The sequence below is a fragment of the Dreissena polymorpha genome, chromosome 1, assembly GCF_020536995.1.
Source record: "Dreissena polymorpha isolate Duluth1 chromosome 1, UMN_Dpol_1.0, whole genome shotgun sequence".
Classification (NCBI taxonomy): domain Eukaryota; kingdom Metazoa; phylum Mollusca; class Bivalvia; order Myida; family Dreissenidae; genus Dreissena; species Dreissena polymorpha.
Window position 1 is genome coordinate 20,471,204 of NC_068355.1, and position 21,679 is coordinate 20,492,882.

General features: G+C 35.4%; 2 protein-coding genes and 1 non-coding gene across 3 annotated transcripts in view; 1 reads left to right on the forward strand and 2 right to left on the reverse strand.

Annotated features, from left to right (window-relative positions):
* Positions 1-8,094: 8,094 nt before the first annotated feature.
* On the reverse strand, positions 8,095-11,185 carry LOC127868020 (uncharacterized). The gene is made up of 4 exons (XM_052409578.1): positions 11,078-11,185; positions 9,603-9,732; positions 8,949-9,028; positions 8,095-8,467 (listed from the first exon to the last, which is right to left on the reverse strand). The coding sequence occupies exons 1-4, from the start codon at positions 11,106-11,108 to the stop codon at positions 8,280-8,282; spliced, it is 429 nt and encodes a 142-aa protein (XP_052265538.1). The 5' UTR covers positions 11,109-11,185; the 3' UTR covers positions 8,095-8,279.
* A 2,100-nt stretch (positions 11,186-13,285) lies between these two features.
* Positions 13,286-13,367, forward strand: Trnas-aga (transfer RNA serine (anticodon AGA)). The gene has a single exon. It is a non-coding gene; the product is annotated as a tRNA-Ser (tRNA).
* A 6,513-nt stretch (positions 13,368-19,880) lies between these two features.
* The window catches only part of LOC127838732 (kielin/chordin-like protein), a 15,597-nt gene continuing 13,798 nt past the window's right edge, over positions 19,881-21,679 (reverse strand). Inside the window, exon 9 of the mRNA XM_052367079.1 lies at positions 19,881-20,047. Coding sequence (XP_052223039.1) covers positions 19,881-20,047 — 167 coding nt within the window. The remainder of the gene's footprint in view (positions 20,048-21,679) is intronic.

The window sequence follows — 21,679 nt, forward strand, 5'->3', positions numbered from 1 at the left end:
TGATAGTGGTAAACAACTGCGTACCGGTAAAGTTCAATCTAGACTACTTTATGTAAGCAATCATCGTAGCGTCACAAAATATAACGAAAACAGTCGCTTTAAAATTAATTCAATGTCAATAATGGCATCTTTAAATTTTAACAATTTTGTAAGTTGTGAGAATTCACAGATCTACACTTATTGTTATTTAAAGAATGTAATCTTTCAACAGACGAGCTACAATAACACATTTTAATTTTTCATCTTTACGTCGGACTTGAACCGAGGGGGCCGCCATCTTGTTTTCAAAAGTGGTTCCAAATCCAATATGACGGCCGCCTTCGTACATAAGAGAGACGGTGTGGTGTAGCCCACTGTCCGATGCGTTCAGATTGCGTCGGAAGCATGACGTAGCTCTCATGAATAATCATTCTGTGAAATCAAAATGAATTCTGGGTAACTGCAATTTAGCGAATGCGAAAATGGCTTGTATAAATTATGCAAATGAACGCAAACCGAATGAATCCGATCCTGACTCGAAAGCGAAAGTAGATTACATCTTGGAACGATATTTAGATATTTAGATGCATAAAACTTGCCGAATGCTTGTAATATAACGTTTTTACATCGATGTTACTTGTTTTTAGGGTATTCCTATTGTAATTAACCATCTTATGGTACTACTTGTTGTCGAATGTTTTTATATAGCATAATACAGTAGCCGTATGTATTTATGAGCGTGATAGTGACTTTAAGCCTTCTTCAGGCTTCGCTCCACCAACGCTCGTATTGCCCTTGAATACGTCACCTTTGCTAAGTACGTACAGGTAGGAATGGGTGACTCATAAGTCATGTCGCCCATGTTTCAATTTCCTGAGCTTTCGGTAGAAACACGCGAGTTCCTTTTAAAGCACAAACTTCATTAACAACAGAAGAAAGGTAATTTTAGAAAAGTGACTGCCATGCATATACTGCAACGACAATGTTTGTATAATTCAGCTCAATTCATTCATAACATTTAGTCTTTCGCCGTTTTCATACATTTAAATTATATTGTTTATCTGCTTAGTACGATATTTTAAATAATACCGACTTATATTCGCATAAAGAGTAATACAAGAATCGTTGCCAACATACTCATTTACAAGGTCAAAACAATTCCCGAACAAGAGCACATACTAGTAAGATATAGTTCTCATTTACATCGAACATATATTTCGTGAGATAATAGACCTTATCGTATAATTTGCGTTAGTTTTCAAAAACGGCTAAAACGTCTTAAACTATTTTGTATCGTTGTTTATCGACCGATAATTACTAGTTTCCTTCATTAAAAGTACAATATAATAAAACTACAATACTAATACATTGCCAAAATACAACGCCATTGAATATGTTTTATACGTAGAAATAGGCTTTCAATCAAATACTCAAGTTTCAAGTTTCTCAGTGTTAATTTTATAAAGACAATGAGCGCCAACGCTGACCTGATATATAGCAGAATAATGCCCATTTTAGGCTAAACAATTTGAAGACTTTTCTTTATTTTATCAATTATTTAAACTCGCCTTCCCAGCCTTGATGAAACTCTGGGCATTCATTGAGACAGTTTGGTCAATTGTGCATCGTTGCTAAAAGAAATTTTATTTTTTAAACAACTATAGAATCTATATATTTTCACGAACGCTTGTATGTAGGTTGCGTATATGCTGATCTCAGGTGGGATTACACTTGAATACAGCGGGCCAATGTCATTGTTTTTAGAAAATAGAAACACACCTTTCAATAAATGTAATTTGGATGGCGGCAGTATGCTAAAATATTGTGTGAAGTAGGTGTACATTCAGACCTAACCGCGAATTGCATTGAGGGCATGTAGGGTTTTTGTTACAAAAATTACTGACTCATCAGAAAACCAATCGTATGGTCGCCAAAGTTAAGCCACCGAACAAACGTGAAATGCCGTCTTTGTAAGGCATCTCTCTATGGACTGTGTCTAACATTTAAACAAAAATTATTGGAATATAAACTTTGACAAAAAATGCATAGTTCAGAAGCTTAACATGGCGAAAATAAAAAGAGGAGGGCTAGATAATGGCAGTTATAGATGAAGTTGAAAGTAGAGGTGAAAGATAGAAGAACTGAAACGTTTGTAACAATCGATAAGACGAAACAGAAAGCGACACACTTACCGTTCGCTGAGCGGGACTCTACTGCCAAAGGTTTTATGGCACGTGTTTGTCTCTCTCAAAGAGAAAACACAGAGACTCGCTTTACCAGCACAGGAACATAAGACAATGGCAAGTTTTATATTATTAAGGTAGTGAAGCTGTAACTTCGGAATGACGCTCTGAAAGTGTTTCCAGTAGGTCATAATTAAATGGTGTTCCATCAAGAAAGTGCTTCAAGTCATACATCTAAACACAAATCCAGTTTTTGAAGAAAGAGAACGTGACGAAAGGGTGTAGATGTCTATGGATGCTGCTCAAATCGACTTCGGTAAATTGGGCATCCTTAAACGCCATCTACAGAATCGCAACGTTAACTTGGTTTAAGGTCTTTAAAAGCTTTTAATTACGAGTGGAAAAAACTGGCCATAATATTATTTACAAGACTCTTAAATCGTGGCAAAAATTGTAGGCTAAGTAACGCATGTCATGGATCTCATATTTAACACCCGCTTCCATCAACGAACTGTTGCACTTCCTCTTTTGCGTCATTGATTTTGTTCAAATATAATTTGGGCGCCTCTCGTGTATGTCATGAAAGCTTTGTAGGTTATCCCAAATACTAAAGAAGAGTTTTTATTATTACTTAAGAATTCGTCATTAATTATAATTTAAAAAAATAAGAAGTATGCGTTATGTCCGTTTGTATGATTCCCCATGATATTAAAAATACGTTCTTTCAAGCAATACAGCGGCATTAAGCAACCTGTTTTTACACTATACGACGATAGCTGATGTGTAATTAACTATTCTAGCCACAGGTGGTTAGCGTGTGGCTATGATATTAATTAGTGAAAACATCATTTTGAATGATAAATAATCATATTATAACGAAAAATTAAATTTTCTGAAAAAAAAAATTCATTTTCAAATATATATATAACAAGATAAGCGACTCAAAATCACCCCAAAACGGGGTGCATCGCTTTGTATAGCCATATCTTCATCAATTGTGCAGCGATTTTCACGATCTCGGTCTTATTCAACGCAGAAATGAATTTCCTTTCTGGAAATGTATATGTCTTGCAATATTTATACAAATGCTGGGTCAACTTTAAAGAAATAACACGATACACAACTCGCATGACCCAGTTGACAATGATCATGCAGTCTTTAAGACTGAAATCTTCACGGAGTAAAGGGCAATTTCCCTACAAAGTTCATGTACCTCGACACCATGATTCAATAAAACGTTATTACCGTTCTTGTCGTTACTTTATGCATCAAGACTAACTGTCAAGCGCCGTTTGAAACCTTTGTTTACATACATTTCAACTAACTGACATTTTAAACACACGAGTGATTTCATTGGTCCAAATGCGGAGGTGTGTCTTTACAACTGGAGATTTCATTCATAAAGACTGCATGATCATTGTCAATTGGGTCATGCGAGTTGTGCGAGTTGTGAAAGTTTAGTTCAAATGCACGGATGTTTAACACAAATGCTAACGCCATATTGGTTTGAATAATGCAAGTAAGAATGTAAATATTGAATAATTCTTTTAAAATGAAAACAGAAAGAACTATAGTGCAATTTATGAAACAGTGTCTTTGAATTTATCTTCTTTCTTGCATCCTTTACTTTTTAAGCAAATGATGAAAATAACATCAAGCTTGTGCTGAACCGTCGAAAGCGGGTACATGTCTAATTGTTTACATGTATTTTTATGTCACCCAGTCTATACTGGGGGACATATTGTTTTTGCCCTGTTTGTTTGTTTGTTGGTTCGTTTGCGTCAAAATTTAACATTGGCCATAACTTGGGCAATATTGACGATAGCAACTTGATATTTGGCATGCATGTGTATCTTATGGAGCTGCACTTTTTGAGTTGTGAAAGGTCAAGGTCAATGTCATCCTTCAAGGTCAAAGGTCAAATATATATGGGGGACATAGTGTTTCACAAACACATCTTGTTGGCCTTGTGCTTAACATCTTGGCAATATGACGTTTTTACCAATTTAGTTTTGTGAGTGTCATGTATCATGTAATTAAAATAACGACACAAACATTACACCCGTGCTAGGTTTCGCAACAATATGGTCGAATGTAAAGTAATTATAAAGTATCACTTGCAAAATGATAATAACTTTTCAAAATAAAGAAATTATCAAACGCCGAATGCGTCGGAAAGATATTGTTTTTGGTATAAAATCACTGCTTTGTGAAATATTATCACTTGTTTTGGGTTCAACTTTTAAATTAATAAACCGAATTTCAAAGGTAATACTATGAACAAAATGCATGTGTTAAGTCTGTTGTAGTGCTTGTTTTGTAAAGGGACAGGGTGCGACGAGGTTCAGGAAGGGACAGGGTGCGACGACGTGTAGGGTTTCATGTTTTATTGCCGTTAAAGCTGCCCGCCGCTCTGTCTGTTATTAGTTGTCATCGTTTAAGGATGATAAAATGGCTGAGAAAACTTCCATGTTAATACAATCTGTGAAGTAGCTGCAAATTTTAAACTTAAATATTTGATAAAAGTTGTATCTATCTAGCAACTTAATCAGCTGAATTTAACCAAATAGTTACAAATACAGACAGGTCAAGTATAAGTTTGGGTTTCAAGCACTTGAGTTAAAAACAATTATACGTTTAATATTGCAATATTTAAAGAATTTCTGCCAGTCAATTAAATAATTACACCCCTATTATAAAGAAGCATTGTTCATGTGTTTTGATAAATTGCAGCATAACATATGTAGTAGCTACGCGGATGCAAGCGGATATTATATTGCACTCAAAGAAACGTTTTTTCTCAGTAAATTGACTGCTATGAAAAACGTTCCAAGCGCATGCGCAAAAAAAATCGGATGTTAGTGCTTACCATAAATCGAAATGTTTTGGTAAATAACCATTTGGTGTTAACAGTGTATATATGATCACTTTTAGAAGACGAGTGACTTTTTTTTAGCTCGCGCTCTGGCAAACCCGAAACCTCTTCACATCACTGAAGAGGTATTTAATTGAAAATTCACACACTTGTTCGAGACCATTGTGAAGTTTATGACAAAATAAGAACAGCGACCTGCGAATAAGCCGATTTTTTCCTCGTTTTGCAGAATGAAAATTACTAAGGTTTAGGTCTTCTATATTAATATTTCGACTAGAAATGTCATTCGTAAGCCCAATGCTGTGTTCGCCGTCATTAGGTAAGGTCACTTCCTCGGTGCATTACTTTAAAATGCAGTTAGAACAATTAATCCCTCTTTATGTACTTCGAACGTTGGTAATGGTTAACGTACAACGTCTTCATATAACGTTTTCAGGTATTCAATGGTTACCAACTTCACAAATAATAATATAATGGGTTTCGCTTAATACATTTAATTTGAACTGAGGCACTGTGTTGTACGTGCGTGCGTAGGGAGCTGCGATGCAAGATGTGAATTGAAAGTTAATACAATTTAATTTTTTTATTGGTGACACGTTGAAAACCTAGTTTTATGGCACGGTCAGAACATTTTTGTTGAAACGACGCATTAAGACCATTCATTTATCAATGTGATCGGTATCTTCTATGTCTTCTATGTTTGTTTCTTCCTTGCAAATATGTTTATTTCTTTTGAAGTTGCATTCGTTATGTATACGTCAGTTGAGTTTTCTTATTGTAAACAATATATATATATATATATATATATATATATATACATACATATATGTATATATATATATATTGCAAATACGGATTTTAATTCTTTTTTAATTATTCACCTCAACCATCACCTCAACAACTTTCCCCATGGCCACGCGTATTAATTTCATTAAAAATTATTCAAAGTTTTGTGTGCGACACACAAAACACAGCAGACTGTCACGAGGGTTAGTAAAGAATTCATACGCATTAGAAATTCAAATCGTTGTTAATTAGCCAGTAAACATTTAAATATCACAATGATGCGTGTTAAATTCAAACGCACCAGAGCTCCAAAATCGTTGTTTATTGGTCGATAAAACCACGCTTCACAAAGGGTGTAATTTTTTAAACAAAAATGGTTTAAACAAGGGAGAACTAACCCCTTAAAAAGCTGCGCTGATTATTGAAAAAAATCTTTCACTTAGTGATGCAAGCATGAAAATTGGCATAAATTACCTATAGGTACCCCTTTCTTTAAAAAGCACGTTAGCCACTTGAAAATTCAAAATGGCGGCATTTTTTTCAAGATGGCCGCCAATACTCTGTTTTTAGCAAAAAGTAATAGAAGGGTCAATATATGAAAAAAAACAACCACCAAAAATTGCTACAAAGGGTATTTTAACTGATCCTGGTAGGGTAGAAGATTCTTTAAAACATATCAACAGTTTACCACAATCGGACCTCCGGAAAGTTTTTTTTTCAAGATGGCCACCAAGATGGCCACCAATTACCTATTAATGAGCATAACTATGTAACTATACAATCAAATTTGATGAATGTGTTTTCTATACCTAAGTTTCAATGGGCAAAGAACACATAAAGCTCATCAGACATTGTTTAAGTTTACAATAGTACACACAAATCCAACATGGCGTCCAAAATGGCTGCCAAGATGGCCACCAAAACCTATAAATGATCATGACATTGTAAATATCCACTCAAATTCGATTATTATGGTGGCCATACATAGGTTTCAAGGGGCCAAAAACACATTAAGATCTAGTTACAGATACAGATTTGCTCATCTAGATCCTTCATTATTCCGAAAGGGACAATCAGACCATCTACTTCTGCTTTGATGTAAATAAATAGTCGAAGGAACACAAAGTGTATAATATCAACCTTTTGAAAGAACTCATGCTTATTCAGGCTGTAATTAATATTCAATGATTTTCAGCAACGGTAAAAAATGAAGTCTACAGAAGTTAGTAAAACCTGATCCTATTTTGAAGTCATGTGCTAGTTCTGTCTCTCTTACAAATGTTATAAATTCGAGTTTATGATTATTTAACTGCTTAATGATAACCTCAACTCGATTAAATTGTTCCTTGTCACCTAAACTATGGCCTTTTACATAACAAGTTCGTATTGTGATAATGGCCATTTTGGTCTCCGTGTTGGATGTTTGTGTAACATAATTAGCTTACATTTTGTCTGATGATATAAATGTGATATAAATGTGTTCTTTTCTCTCTGAAACCTGGGTATAGACACCAAATTAATCAAATTTGAGTGGACAGTCACATAGTAATATTTTATGATCATAAATAGCTTTTGACGGCCATCTTGGCGGCCATTTTGGATTTGTGTGATATTTAATAAACTTAAAAAATGTCTAATGGCGTTAATGTATTCTTAGCAACCTAAAAAACTATCTATAGACACCAAAATCTAGATCTAAAATTGAGTGTAAAGTAACATAGTTATGATCATTAATATGTTTTGGCGGCAATCTTGGCAGTCATTTTGGACACCATGTTGGATTTCTGTGTTACATTATTAACTTACACTTTGTCTGATGCAATAAATGTGTTCTTTTACCCCTGAAACATTGGTATAGACACCAAATTCATCAAATTTGAGTAGTTACATAGCTATGATCATATATTTTTTGCGGCCATCTTGGCGGCCATTTTTGAAGCCATGTTGGATTTGTGTGTACTATATTAAACTTAAACAATGTCTGAATTTGCATTCAAACTAGTCAAATTGTTGTGTACGAAATCAAAATAAAATAATATTCACAGCAGTAAAACCTTTCAGATACTTTTTTTTCATTTTTCAATCCTGAAGGCGGCCATCTTGAAAACGGACGCCATTTTGAAATGTTGTATTGGCTAACGTGCTTTATCAAATCTATAGTTACTGAAGATTTGGCGCTCGCATCACAAACTGAAAGATTTCTTGATATATAGACTTAATCTGCTACAAGGTTCATCAATAACTCGACACTTGAATATTGTTCCAGGAGATTTCATTTGAAACCAATTTGTAAAACTATTTTAAAATTGAAAGGGAAAATACATCGGGAAAAAGGAAAAATCACCTACTATCTTTAAATTGTCATTAATCAATATTAAACTCAATATTATGTGCTTATGCTTAAAAAACTAATCAACATAGACAAGAGATTCCAAGATGACATAAAACCCGATCCTCTAGCATTTGAGAGTGCCCAACGTTTCAATATTGACCCGAGCATCTCCGATGGGGTTTCCGCTGCGATCCTGACAATAGCAAACCGAACCGTAGCATCCGGTGCGAGCGTAGTTTCCGAAGCGATCACATGAGAACTTCAGACCAATGATTCCTGTGTTCTGGTAGGCGTTCATGTCACGTGCGCACTCTAAGGAGGTTACAGAACACGTTATTTGATAAAAACACGATTCATTTCTTTTCTATATGAGCGCTGGAGCGCACTTACACAGAAGCAGGAAAAAGGATAATCATTATAATAAATATTAAAAAATACCAACTAGAGACAAGTCTAAACAAAAAGAACAATTTTTGCACGTTTGAATTATGAACGTTGAAATATGCCGAACATCATATGAAAAAAAGTGTCCATATATGAACATGATAAGTACAGTAAAACCCTTTCACTTAGAAGCTTACGTATACACTTTTTAATTTAAGCCTTTGTATTTTTATTCACGTACGGAAATGTATCACTATTATTGAAATAAGTTGTTTAGGCCATTTGGAACATTGGTATTTATATTTTGCTAGACATGCCCTGGAGTAATTGCTTTTCATGTTTCTTGGGCATATGAACATTTCGTCAAACACAGTTTCAACATTCAAATATCAAGTTCACGTGTACTTACTGCAGTCCATGTCAACGGCCTCCCACCTGTTGACCATGAAACCAGCAATTTGAGAGCCGTCGGGAGCGACACAGAAAGCTCTTAAAGATAAAAAGCAATTTACCGCATCAAATCGCAACGGATTATATAAATATTGGTTAAAGAATGCATGAAGACAATTTAAAAAATGGTATTATGGTAAACAGACTTATTATACAAAATCTCTATGACCTCGTGAGCAGCACGAGAAGATTTGAAAGATAAACGACGAGTTTCCGCGTTACATCACACCGGCGTATATAAGTATTGCTTTAGCCTTATATAAGGCACATTGAACAATTTATTTTGTATAATTTAATGTTCAAAAGTATTCCTTAAAATTGCTATGAAGTCAAGAGCAACGCAGAAATCCCTGATATCTAAGCAACAACACGCCCGTTATAACACATGATGAAATAAGCATTGCATTAATCTTGAAAAAGGCAACTTTAATAATCCTGGTTACTTTTGTGTCAGAAATGTGTGTTCAATAAATACATGTTTTAGGCTCAGTACGTTTTTGTTTTTGTCACATCCACTTAGAAGTAATGTCAAGAGAATTGCTGATATCATTTGATGAAAGTTTCGAAAACTGTTGTAATGCGCAATGCCGAAGGCTGAAAAAGAAGTTCTTACTGGGAGCCTAGGTACTGCGTCCCATTGAAGGTACCAAAAGAATCACAAATGGGTCTCTCAAGTCCCGTAATATATCCGTTGGCGGCGGCGTATTGGGCATCCACTTCCGCAAGCTTGGTGAAGCATGGGCCTGAATTTTGTTACGTAATAAACCAAATTTGGTAAAATATTCAAACAACATACATGTTTTAAACGTTGTCATTAATTTATGATTTTACACGTAAGATCTCTTTCGTCCCCGAGCCTAAATGTCATTTATTAACTACACCTCATGTTTAGTGAGCTGAACATTTCCTGTTTAATTTACGCGTTTGTCAAGAGCCGTATTCACCATTGTACGTAAGTTTCAAATTTTTGACTCGGCTCAATTTTCAGATTGAGACTCAGGCTAACAAAACTTAATCACGAAACATAAAATGGCAAGTTTCAGTCTCAGTAAGGTAAGTCTCAAATGATAAGTCTACAGTTTTTAGCTCGACTATTATATATAAAATATATATAGTGGAGCTATCCTACTCACCCCGGCGTCGGCGTTAGCGTCTGCGTTAGCATGAAAATGTTTAAGTTTTCTTACTACCCCAAATATTTTCTTTGTCCCTTCACATATTGCTTTCATATTTTGCATACTTGTTTACCAACATTACCCCAACCTTTAAACAAGCACAGACGACTGTATCAAGCATTTTGACAGAATTATAGCCCCTTTTATACGTAGAATATGCATATTATTGATAAATCTATGTTAAAGTTTGACAAAACAACACTTACCTGACATACCACAATGCACTCCACCCAACCCATTCCCCAGTACCCCCCCCCCCCCCCCCCCAAAAAAAAAATAATAAATGTTTTTCTTATTTTTGAAAGATCATCTATCTAATGATCACACACCCACATTATACCCCCTCTCCCCCATCCCACCCCCTAAAAAGAATAAAACTTTGTTTTCTTATTTTTGAAAGATCATCTATTAAATTATCACACACCCACATTATACCCCCCCACTCCATGATGGCTTTCGTTATACTGTCAAGCACTCGAATAGTCGAGCGCGCTGTCCTCTGACAGCTCTTGTTAGACTTACGTTATACGTTGTACATATTTAAACCTATTCGAAAACGTTTACAAGATGTTACCTTCGCATAAATTCAGTTTTCATAACTATCACAAATCTATTTATAGATGTAGCAAAAAAGCTATACATATACATATACCAACAATTTCTGTAGATGACGTGACGTAAATGATACCGCATCTGTTCTCAAGGCACTGTAAATAATTTAACTGCTTTATATGATACATCATTGTAAGAAGATATAGGGTGTATCTGAATCCAAAGGTAAATCTGTCTGTCTGTCGGTTGATGTTGTATGCATTTGTTAATGACAAGTGCATCGTGTATTAAATTGATAAAATCAAATCAATATATATTGATCGATAATAAACGCAGAAGCGTTGATTTTTTTAACAAGTACCTGTCGGTGTCTGTATCTGCGTTGGTTTCATGCAGACTTTTCCGCAGCCATTGCCACAACATTTCTGTACATCGGGACAGTCAAAATCAGTATTGCACGCTTGCACGCATATCCCAACTATGTTTTGCTGAAGCGCTGGGCATAAGCCCTCTTTCCCTGAAACGATAAATCTCTCTTACAAAAAGGGACAAAGCAATAAGTTTCGTTTTACAATCCATTGATTTCATTGATATTCAACTCCGCATCTGTATGAGTCAAATTTTTAAAACAGACAACTGTTACAAAATATCAAATTCACCAATGTAAAGCGTCATAGATATTTTTTACGTTAAGTCTTTGCTGTAAACACTCTCTCAGTCCATCATTTACACCACAACTATTCATTTTAATACCTAGGCATGCCATTTTCGTACACGCAATGGATCCATTGGAACAAAAACACGAGTTGCATTCGTCTTTGAACTTCTCACCGTCGTAATACGTTTTGTTTCACACAGAATAACAAATAGCTACCTTTATCCCCCCACCCTCCTTTTTAAATCCAAAGTTTTACTTTCCCTTTGTAATATAACCACGTTAAGATTACATGGCAACTACTGTTATCGGCGGTAGTCTCTTTACTGATACATCGCAAATGGTTTCACTGATCAGTGATAAGTTATTTTAGAGTACATAATATAGAAAAATCTAAGAGATTTAAAGAGGGTTCAATACACCGATTTGAATTCATCTCGAGTCAACGCTTTCTGGAACAAGACATTGAAAACCTTGAACGTATTCAACAACTTATTCAAACAGTTTTCCTATTTCAGATGTAGTATTGTAGAAGGTAACATTGATTTGCGTAATATTTATATCTAAACATTTAAATCATTATTAGAGCCATTTCATCAGGACATATATGTCAATTACCCATGCCGGGTCCTGCAGAACAATTAGGGCAGCATTGTCCAGGAAGTATGGGACCTATACAGGCCGGACAACTCATTCTCTCACACATCACCGATCCGTTGAGGCACTGGCACTTATCGCATGGGCTACCGGTCATTGAGGGCATAGAGGCACCTGAAATAATGACACTTGAAAAACAGAAGGGCTTATGAGACTCTTGGGATTGCAAGATACATATGCTATAAGATTAAACTGAGTAAATGATAATGATGATGATGATCATCATCATCATAATCATCATCATCATCATCATCATCATCATCATCATCATCATCATCATCATCATCATCATCATCATCATCATCATCATCATCATCATCATCATCATCACCATCATCATCATCATCATCATCATCATCATCATCATCATCATCATCATCATCATCATCATCATCATCATCATCATCATCATCATCACCATCATCGTCATCATCAACATCATCATCATCATTATTTTTCATCTTCTTCTTCTTCTTCACCACCACCTCAAACATCACTCACATCATCATCATAGTCAACGTCATCGTCATTATCAGTCTTCAAAATCAACAACAAATATCATCAGTATCGGGCCCATTTATGGTCAACATTCAAACCCATTCAATCCGCAATATCCACATCATCATTGAAATCATCGTCCTTATCCTTGTTGTCAGTTTATGCAAGAGAAAGGTACATGTTTAAACCAGAAAATCGTATTACCTTCCTTGATAGTGACGCCGTTGAACACACATCCGGACCCTGTCTCTGTAAAGAAATAAATAAAATAAAGAGATGTGTATTACATTAAAAAAAGATTTTACTGTCAATTATACATTATAAAATTTCTTTACGACAATTGCAGCCGGATACTTATAAACCTATGTTTGCATGTGTTGCTCTCATTGATAAAAAAGCACATGAATTGTTTGATAAACACACTTGTGTATGTTTAATGGGTGGTAATTTTGGTAATTTGCAATATAACCGTAACACGACATGACTTATAGATTACAGATTTTATGGAGACTACATACAATAATTGAAATTCTTCCCAAAACAAGGATAGGAGTACCTTCAAACTATTCAACAACTACCACTAACGTAATCCATATTCGAAAAAAATATTGCAGCTCGAATACAAATTTCTAAGCTATTCGATATTTAACGTTTTAAGTTGGCGCACCTGTATTGATTTCCCACGATTTCTTCGAAGATTGAAGAGCCTTTTTACCTGTTAACTTATGGTTATCTAATTTAAGCAGACACTAATGCGAATTTGTCGTGGCCGAGTAGTTAAGGCGATAGACTAGAAATCTTTTGGGATCTTCCCGCGCAGGTTCGAATCCTGCCGACAACGCATACTTTTTGCGACGCGTTTTATTTCCTTTCTAACAAAATTTGATTTAATACAGCATATAAGCCATATTTACTGTTAAATAGTAGCCCGGTTTTCCAGCAATAACACAATCATTACAATAACTACCTGTATAAACCAAGCTTTGCATCGAAGTACAAAATTATCATATTTTAACTAGCCATGCGCTCGCGAAAATCAATTTTCTCACTTCTCATTGAAATAAATGTTTCATATTCACTCAACACCAACAAATATCCTCTATTTATCTAACATAAGGAAACTTCGTTATAATATATGTTATTAATAGAAGCTTTTGTCATAGTAGATACATATATATTGGCTTGAATTGTGAAAATTGTGGTACTTCAGAGTCTGTCAATATAGCCTCTTCAGTTACAGTTAATAGAATCAGATATGCTTGTATGCTAAAAATAATTACTTTGGATAGCTTAATAATCCTGCTTTCATTCATACTCATTAGCTTAACATGAAATATGTTGCAATTTTTATGCACATTCTTCAATTTTTAAAATTAAAACAACATTATGGTTAAAATGGGTGATTTACTGATGAAACTACGAATCATGCATGTTGCACTTTTAGTTTTATTTCAAAGAGTTAACGGTAAATCTGTCTATTTCTAAGTATTTTGCTTTATATAGTGTATCTATAAAAACTAAGTTCAACATATTACTTAAATGATACTATTTTGAATTTAATGACACTTTGTTTTAAACCAACCCAATTTCTACTTGGCTGAAACCACTTACATTTCATGGCGCTCTTCCATAGATAACAAGTTTAAAAACATAAATGTCTGTAAAAAATACTTATTTCATCTTGTTTAAACTTTAAACACCTTTACTGCATTTGCACACATCAACTGCATGCCCATATTTGCAAATCTGGATGAATTATGGAACTGTCATATAACCCAAGGTTGCAAATAAACTGGACAAAAGCCGAGCGTGGGGGTGGTTTTGAAAAATCAGTATATTTGTTTTAAAGAATGGAAAGCCTACCTAAAAATGTGCATGTAGTTCAGTGACATGATGCTGATTAAGAAAATAATACATTAGATTATATTTGGAAAGGTGCCCATTACAGGTGCGCTACCTTATTCGAAATTAGTGCTCAGAATGGGGTAGTGTAAGATATATTTAAACTTAAATAATGCTTTGATGTAAATAAGATCTATAATCTAGACATATAATCTACATGTTATGCAGCAATTTAATCTAAATAGCAATACCTATGCATCCCATGTTTTTACACTGAACAGACCCGTTGTAACACAGACACATGTTGCATTCGTCTTTGAATTGCGCACCGTCCATGTACGCCGCGCTTTTATAGTAACACGACCTTTCTGAAAAGATATATTTATTAACATAAATACTTATTTCTATCAGATGGTTTGAATAATAGTATATTGGTGAGATTCGTTAAAACAACCTCTTTAAAGCCGTCTTTAATTGACCTCGCCATCAAGTCATGACATCAAGTTCCTGCCTATCTCCACATCGACATCCTACTACAGGCATAGCTTTTTCCCCGGTATTATACCGACCTGGAACAGCCTACCAGCCGCTGTTGCAGAATCCCCTGACTTGGTATCCTTCAAGCAGGGACTAGCAAACTTAAGTTTCTAATCAAGACGTCAGCGCCAGCTACAAAGTAAACCCCAATGACCCCCCATGGCTCTGCCGGTTGAGGTTCAATCCTCTCCGCGGCCACCGTAGCCGGAGAGGCATGAGGTAGAGGGATGAAACGTAGCTGGGGACGCATCTGTACCGTCCTTCTGACTTTTAACTATCAAACTCTTCTCACTTTACTATTTTCCCATTCTTACTTTATCTCCTCACCACCCGTCGTAAAATTGTCAAGTTTGACGGCAGCGACGTACGATGTAGATGTAGATGTAGAAGTCAATTGTAATACCTCTATGTGTAATGTATTCGCGCTCTTGTCACGATTCAGGTACCGTAATCAGCGGTGATATAAATACAGATGGATGGCATATGTTTTCACTGATAAGTGATAAGTCCGATCAGAGAAGAGAATAAAGAAAAAATATTAGAGATTTTAAGAGGGGTCGATACAGCGATTTTAAATCATCTCGAGTCAATGATTTCTTAATCAAGACATTGAAGGCATTGACCGTCTTCAACAAATAATTCAAACAGTTGGCCTGATTCAGATGTAGTATTATAGAAGGTAAAATTACAATTGCCAAAATATTTCATTTTAACGTTTTAATCTATATAAGAGCCCTAGCATCTGTAATGATTTGTCAATTACCAAGGCCGGGTCCTGTGGCACATGTTGGGCAGCATTGGCCAGGAAATATGGGACCTACACAGGCCGGACAACTCATCCACTCACACATCATCGACCCGTTGAAGCACTGACACTTTTCGCATGGGTTGCCGGTCATTGAGGGCATTGGGGCACCTGAAATAATGACACTTGTCATTTTAAAATACAGAAGGGCTTATGAAACTTTTGGAATTGCAAGATACATATTAAACTGATTAAATGACGGGTGCAAATAGATCCTCCTCCTCCTTCTCAACCTCATCATTATCATCATCATAATTATTATCGTCACCATCATCATCATCATCATCATCATCATCAGCATCATCATCATCATCATCATCATCATCATCATCATATTCATCACCAACACTAACATCAACATCGTCAACATCATCATCATTATAGCCATCATCATGTCATTATCATCATAAGTTTTCAACATCAACAAAAATGTAATTATAATCAGTATCGAGGTCTTTCTCGTCAACTGTTTACCCAATAATACCAATATCACAGTCATCAATATCTCCATCATCATTTAAATCGTCTTCCTCACCCATCTTGTCAGTTTATGCAGTATAAAGGTACATGTTTAAACCAACAAATCGTATTACCTTCGTTGAAATTTACGCCGTTGACAAAACATCCAGACCCTCTCTCTGTAAATAAATAAATAATATACATATATGTGTATTACATTAAAAATAGATTTTACTGTCAATTCAAAGTGATTAAATTTCTTCACATCAATTCAATCAGGTTACTGAGGAAGCAATGTATGCATGTGTGGCCCTCATAAAATTAAAAAGCGTATGACTTGTTTGAAAAACACACTTGTGTGCGTTTAAAAGGTGGCACTTTTTATATTGTGTAATATATCCGTTATATGATGTGACTTTTAACATTGCATATTTTATGGAGACTACATACAACGATTTACATTCATCCCAAACTAGGCATGGAGTACCTTCAAACTATTCAACAACTACCACTAACGTAGTGCCTATTCGAAACATGTATCGCAGCTCACAATTAAATTTCTAAACAATTTGATAATTAACGTTTTAATTGAAATTAGTGCCCAGAAATTGGTAGTGTAAGATAAATTTGAACTTAAATAATCATTTGCTGTAAACAAAATCTCTAATGTATTCATTAAATCTAAATAGCAATACCTATGCATCCCATGTTTTTACATTGCACAGACCCGTTGAAACACAGACACATGTTGCATTCGTCTTTGAACTGCGCACCGTCCATGTACTCCGCGCCTTTATAGTAACACGACCTTTCTGAAAAATATATTTATAACAATATATACTTATATCTATCAGATTGTTTGAAAAATAGTATATTCGTGAGATTTCTTAAAGACAAACGCTTTTAATACTTCTTTTATTGACCTCTCCCTAAAGTCTATTGTAATACATCTATGTATTATTTATTCATTCTCTTGCAACATTTAGGTATTATACTAGTAATCACCGGATACCTAAATACAGATGCATGACACATGGTTTAACTGATCAGTAATAAGTCCGATCAGAGAAGAGAATATAGAAAAAGATAAGACATTATATGGAGGGTCAATAAGCCGTTGGAATATGCCCCATGCCACGTAATTCTTACGCTTAAAATTGAACCACTGATAAATAAAACAAACGGTATGCCGTATTATGAAACACTATTGTAGCGCGAATCAAAATGACAAACTATTTGATAGCTTGCGTGTCAAACGAAATTAATGCCCTATCATCGGCGGTTATATGTCAACTACCAATTTCAGGTCCTTAATGCCCTATCATCAGTGATTAGTGATATATTATCAATGTCTATATGTTAATTAAAAATTCCTGGTTATTACTGGTGATTATCTGTCTACACCAATTCAAAGCCCTAAGTGTCCTATCATTAGTGGTTATCTTTCAATTGTCAATTCCAGATCCTTAGTACCCTATCAAGTGATTGTCTGTCAAATACCAATTATTTGCTCATAATTCTCTAACCATCAGTGATTTTCTGTCAATTACCAATTCTATGTCATAACTGCACTATCATCAATGATTGTCAATTACCAATACCGGAACCTGGTCCGCATATCGGGCAGCATTGACCATCTGGTGTGGGGCCTTCACAGGCCGGGCAATCAATACTCGCACACATCGCTGACCCGTTGAAGCACTGGCATATCTCGCAAGGGCTACCTGTCATTGAGGGCATAGGGGCACCTGAAATAACGGCACGAACCTTTCAAAACCAGACGGGCTGATGAGAGGTTTGTGATTGCAAGAGACATATGGTTTTAGATAAAACTGGATAAATGACAATTTCTATAAAATAAAATAAATAAAATCTATTCAGTCAGAATCACAAAAATCATCATCATTATCATTCTTCTTATCAATCTATGGAGAGGCGAAGTATGCGTTAAAGTAAGTGAATCGCAGTACCTTCCTTGAATGTCACACCGTTGACAACACATCCGGTCTCTGGCTCTGTATAGAGAGAAGCAAAATCAGCAGATATGTACACATAAAACAAGTAAAAATTTAATCAATCGCTGTAAAGCATACTTTATTTCACTGAAACACTGAAATCCACCGTTTAGTTTAAACCTTTTTTATGTTTGCTTTTTTGCATCGGAAGCATAAGGCTTATTTCAAACATTCTCAAGTCCGTTTATTGGACAAAATATATATATAGTGGAGCTATCCTACTCACCCCGGCGTCGGCGTTAGCGTCTGCGTTAGCGTGAAAATGTTAAAGTTTTCTTACTACCCCAAATATTTTCTTTGTCCCTTCACATATTGCTTTCATATTTTGCATACATGTTAACCAACATGACCCCAACCTATAAACAAGAGCAGACAACTCTATCAAGCGTTTTGTCATAATTATGGCCCCTTTTCCACTTATAATATGCAGCAAATGTTATAGTATGCGTACTACCCTAACTATTTTCAATGTCCCTTGACATATTGCTGTCATATTTTGCAAACTTGTTAACCATCATGACCTCAACCTATAAACAAGAGCAGACAACTGTATCAAGCATTTTGACAGAATTATTACACCTTTAATACTTAGAAAATGCATATTATTGATAAATCTATGTTAAAGTTTGCGTACTACCCCACTATTTCCTATATCCTTTATTATATTGCTTTAATATTTTGCATACGTTTTAACCCACATGACCCCAACCTATAAACAAGAGCAGACAACACTATCAAGCATTTTGTCATAATTATGGCCCCTTTTCCATTTAGAATATGCAGTAATTGTTAAAGTTTGCGTACTTCCCCAACTATTTTCAATGTCCCTTGACATATTGCTTTCATATTTTGCATACTTGTTTACCAACATGACCCCAACCTTTAAACAAGACCAGTCGACTGTATCAAGCATTTTGACAAAATTATGGCCCATTTTATACTTAGAATATGCATATTACTGATAAATCTAGGTTACAGTTTGACAAAACAACGTTTACCTGACATACCACAATGCACTCCACCCAACCCATCCCCAGTATCACCCCCGAAAAATAAATAAAAAAATAGAATAAAATGTTTTTCTTATTTTAGAAAGATCATCTATTTAATGATCACACACCCACATTATACCCCCTCTCCACCCCCTAACAAGAATAAAATTTTGTTTTCTTATTTTTGAAAGATCATCTATTAAATGATTACACGCCCACATTATACCCTCCCCCCTCTCCATGATGGCTTTCGTTATACTGTCAAGCACTCGAATAGTCGAGCGCGCTGTCCCCTGACAGCTCTTGTGAGACTTACGTTATACGTTGTACATATTTAAACCTATTCGAAAACGTTTATAAGATATTACCTTCGCATAAATTTAGTTTTCATTACTATCACAAATCTATTTATAGATGTAGCAAAAAAGCTATACATATACATATACCAACACTTTCTGTAGATGACGTGACGTAAATGATACCGCATCTGTTCTCAAGGCACTATAAATAATTTAACTGCTTTATATGATACATCATTTTAAGAAGATATAGGGTGTATCTGAATCCATAGGTAAATCTGTCTGTCTGTCGGTTGATGTTGTATGCATTTGTTAATGACAAGTGCATCGTGTATTAAATTGATAAAATCAAATCAATATAATATATTATATTGATCGATAATAAACGCAGTGGCGTTGATTTTTTTAACATAAACCTGTCGGTGTCCGTATCTGCGTTGGTTTCATGCAGACTTTTCCGCAGCCATTGCCACAACATTTCTGTACATCGGGACAGTCAAAATCAGTATTGCACACTTGCACGCATATCCCAACTACGTTTTGCTGAAGCGCTGGGCATGCGCCCTCTTTCCCTGAAACGATAAATCTCTCTTACAAAAAGGGACAAAGCAATTTGTTTCGTTTTGCAATCCATTGATTTCATTGATATTCAACTCCGCATCTGTACGAGTCAAATTTTTAAAACAGACATTTGTTACAAAATATCAAATTCACCAATGTAAAGCGTCATAGATATTGTTTACGTTAAGTCTTTGCTGTAAACACTCTCTCAGTCCATCATTTACACCACAACTATTCATTGTAATACCTAGGCATGCCATTTTCGTACACGCAATGGATCCATTGGAACAAAAACACGAGTTGCATTCGTCTTTGAACTTCTCACCGTCGTAATACGTTTTGCCCTTGTAAAAACACTGCTTTTCTGTAAATATATATATATATACAAAGTCTCTATTAGCCTTGTATTATTTAAACAAAAACGCTGTATTTATTTTTTGCCGAAGCTTTCAACCTCACGGTATTCATCAGCGGCCATTTTTTATTTTCATATGTTTTATTAATAATTTATTTATTTTAATAAAACATCTGAAAATAAAAAATAAAAAAAACAACAATAACTAATTACTCTCAGATGTTAGATAAATATCATAATCAAGATTGTTTCACAGAGAATAACAAATAGCTACTTTTATCCCCCCACCCTCCTTTTTTAAATCCAATGTTGTACTTTCCCTTTGTAATATAACCACGTTAAGATTACATGGCAACTACTGTTACCGGCGGTAGTCTCTTTACAGATACATCGCAAATGGTTTCACTGATCAGTGATAAGTTATTTTAGAGTACATAATATAGAAAAATCTAAGAGATTTAAAGAGGGTTCAATACACCGATTTGAATTCATCTCGAGTCAACGCTTTCTGGAACAAGACATTGAAAACCTTGAACGTATTCAACAACTTATTCAAACAGTTTTCCTATTTCAGATGTAGTATTGTAGAAGGTAAAATTGATTGGCGTAATATTTATATTTTAACATTTAAATCATTATAAGAGCCATGTCATCAGGACATATATGTCAATTACCCATGCCGGTTCCTGCAGAACAATTAGGGCAGCATTGGCCATGAAGTATGGGACCTATACAGGCCGGACAACTCATTCTCTCACACATCACCGATCCGTTGAGGCACTGGCACTTATCGCATGGGCTACCGGTCATTGAGGGCATAGAGGCACCTGAAATAATGACACTTGAAAAACAGAAGGGCTTATGAGACTCTTGGGATTGCAAGATACATATGCTATAAGATTAAACTGAGTAAATGATAATGATGATGATGATGATGATGATGATCATCATCATCACCACCACCACCACCACCATCACCACCACCACCACCACCACCACCACCACCACCACCACCACCACCACCACCACCACCACCACCACCACCACCACCACCACCACCACCACCACCACCACCACCACCACCACCACCACCACCACCATCATCATCATCATCATCATCATCATCATCATCATCAATACAGTCAGAATCACTAAAATCATCATCATTATCATTGTTCTTATCAATTAATGGAGAGGCGAAGTATGCGTTAAAGTAAGTGAATCGGAGTACCTTCCTTGAATGTCACACCGTTGACAACACATCCAGTCTCTGGCTCTGTATAGAGAG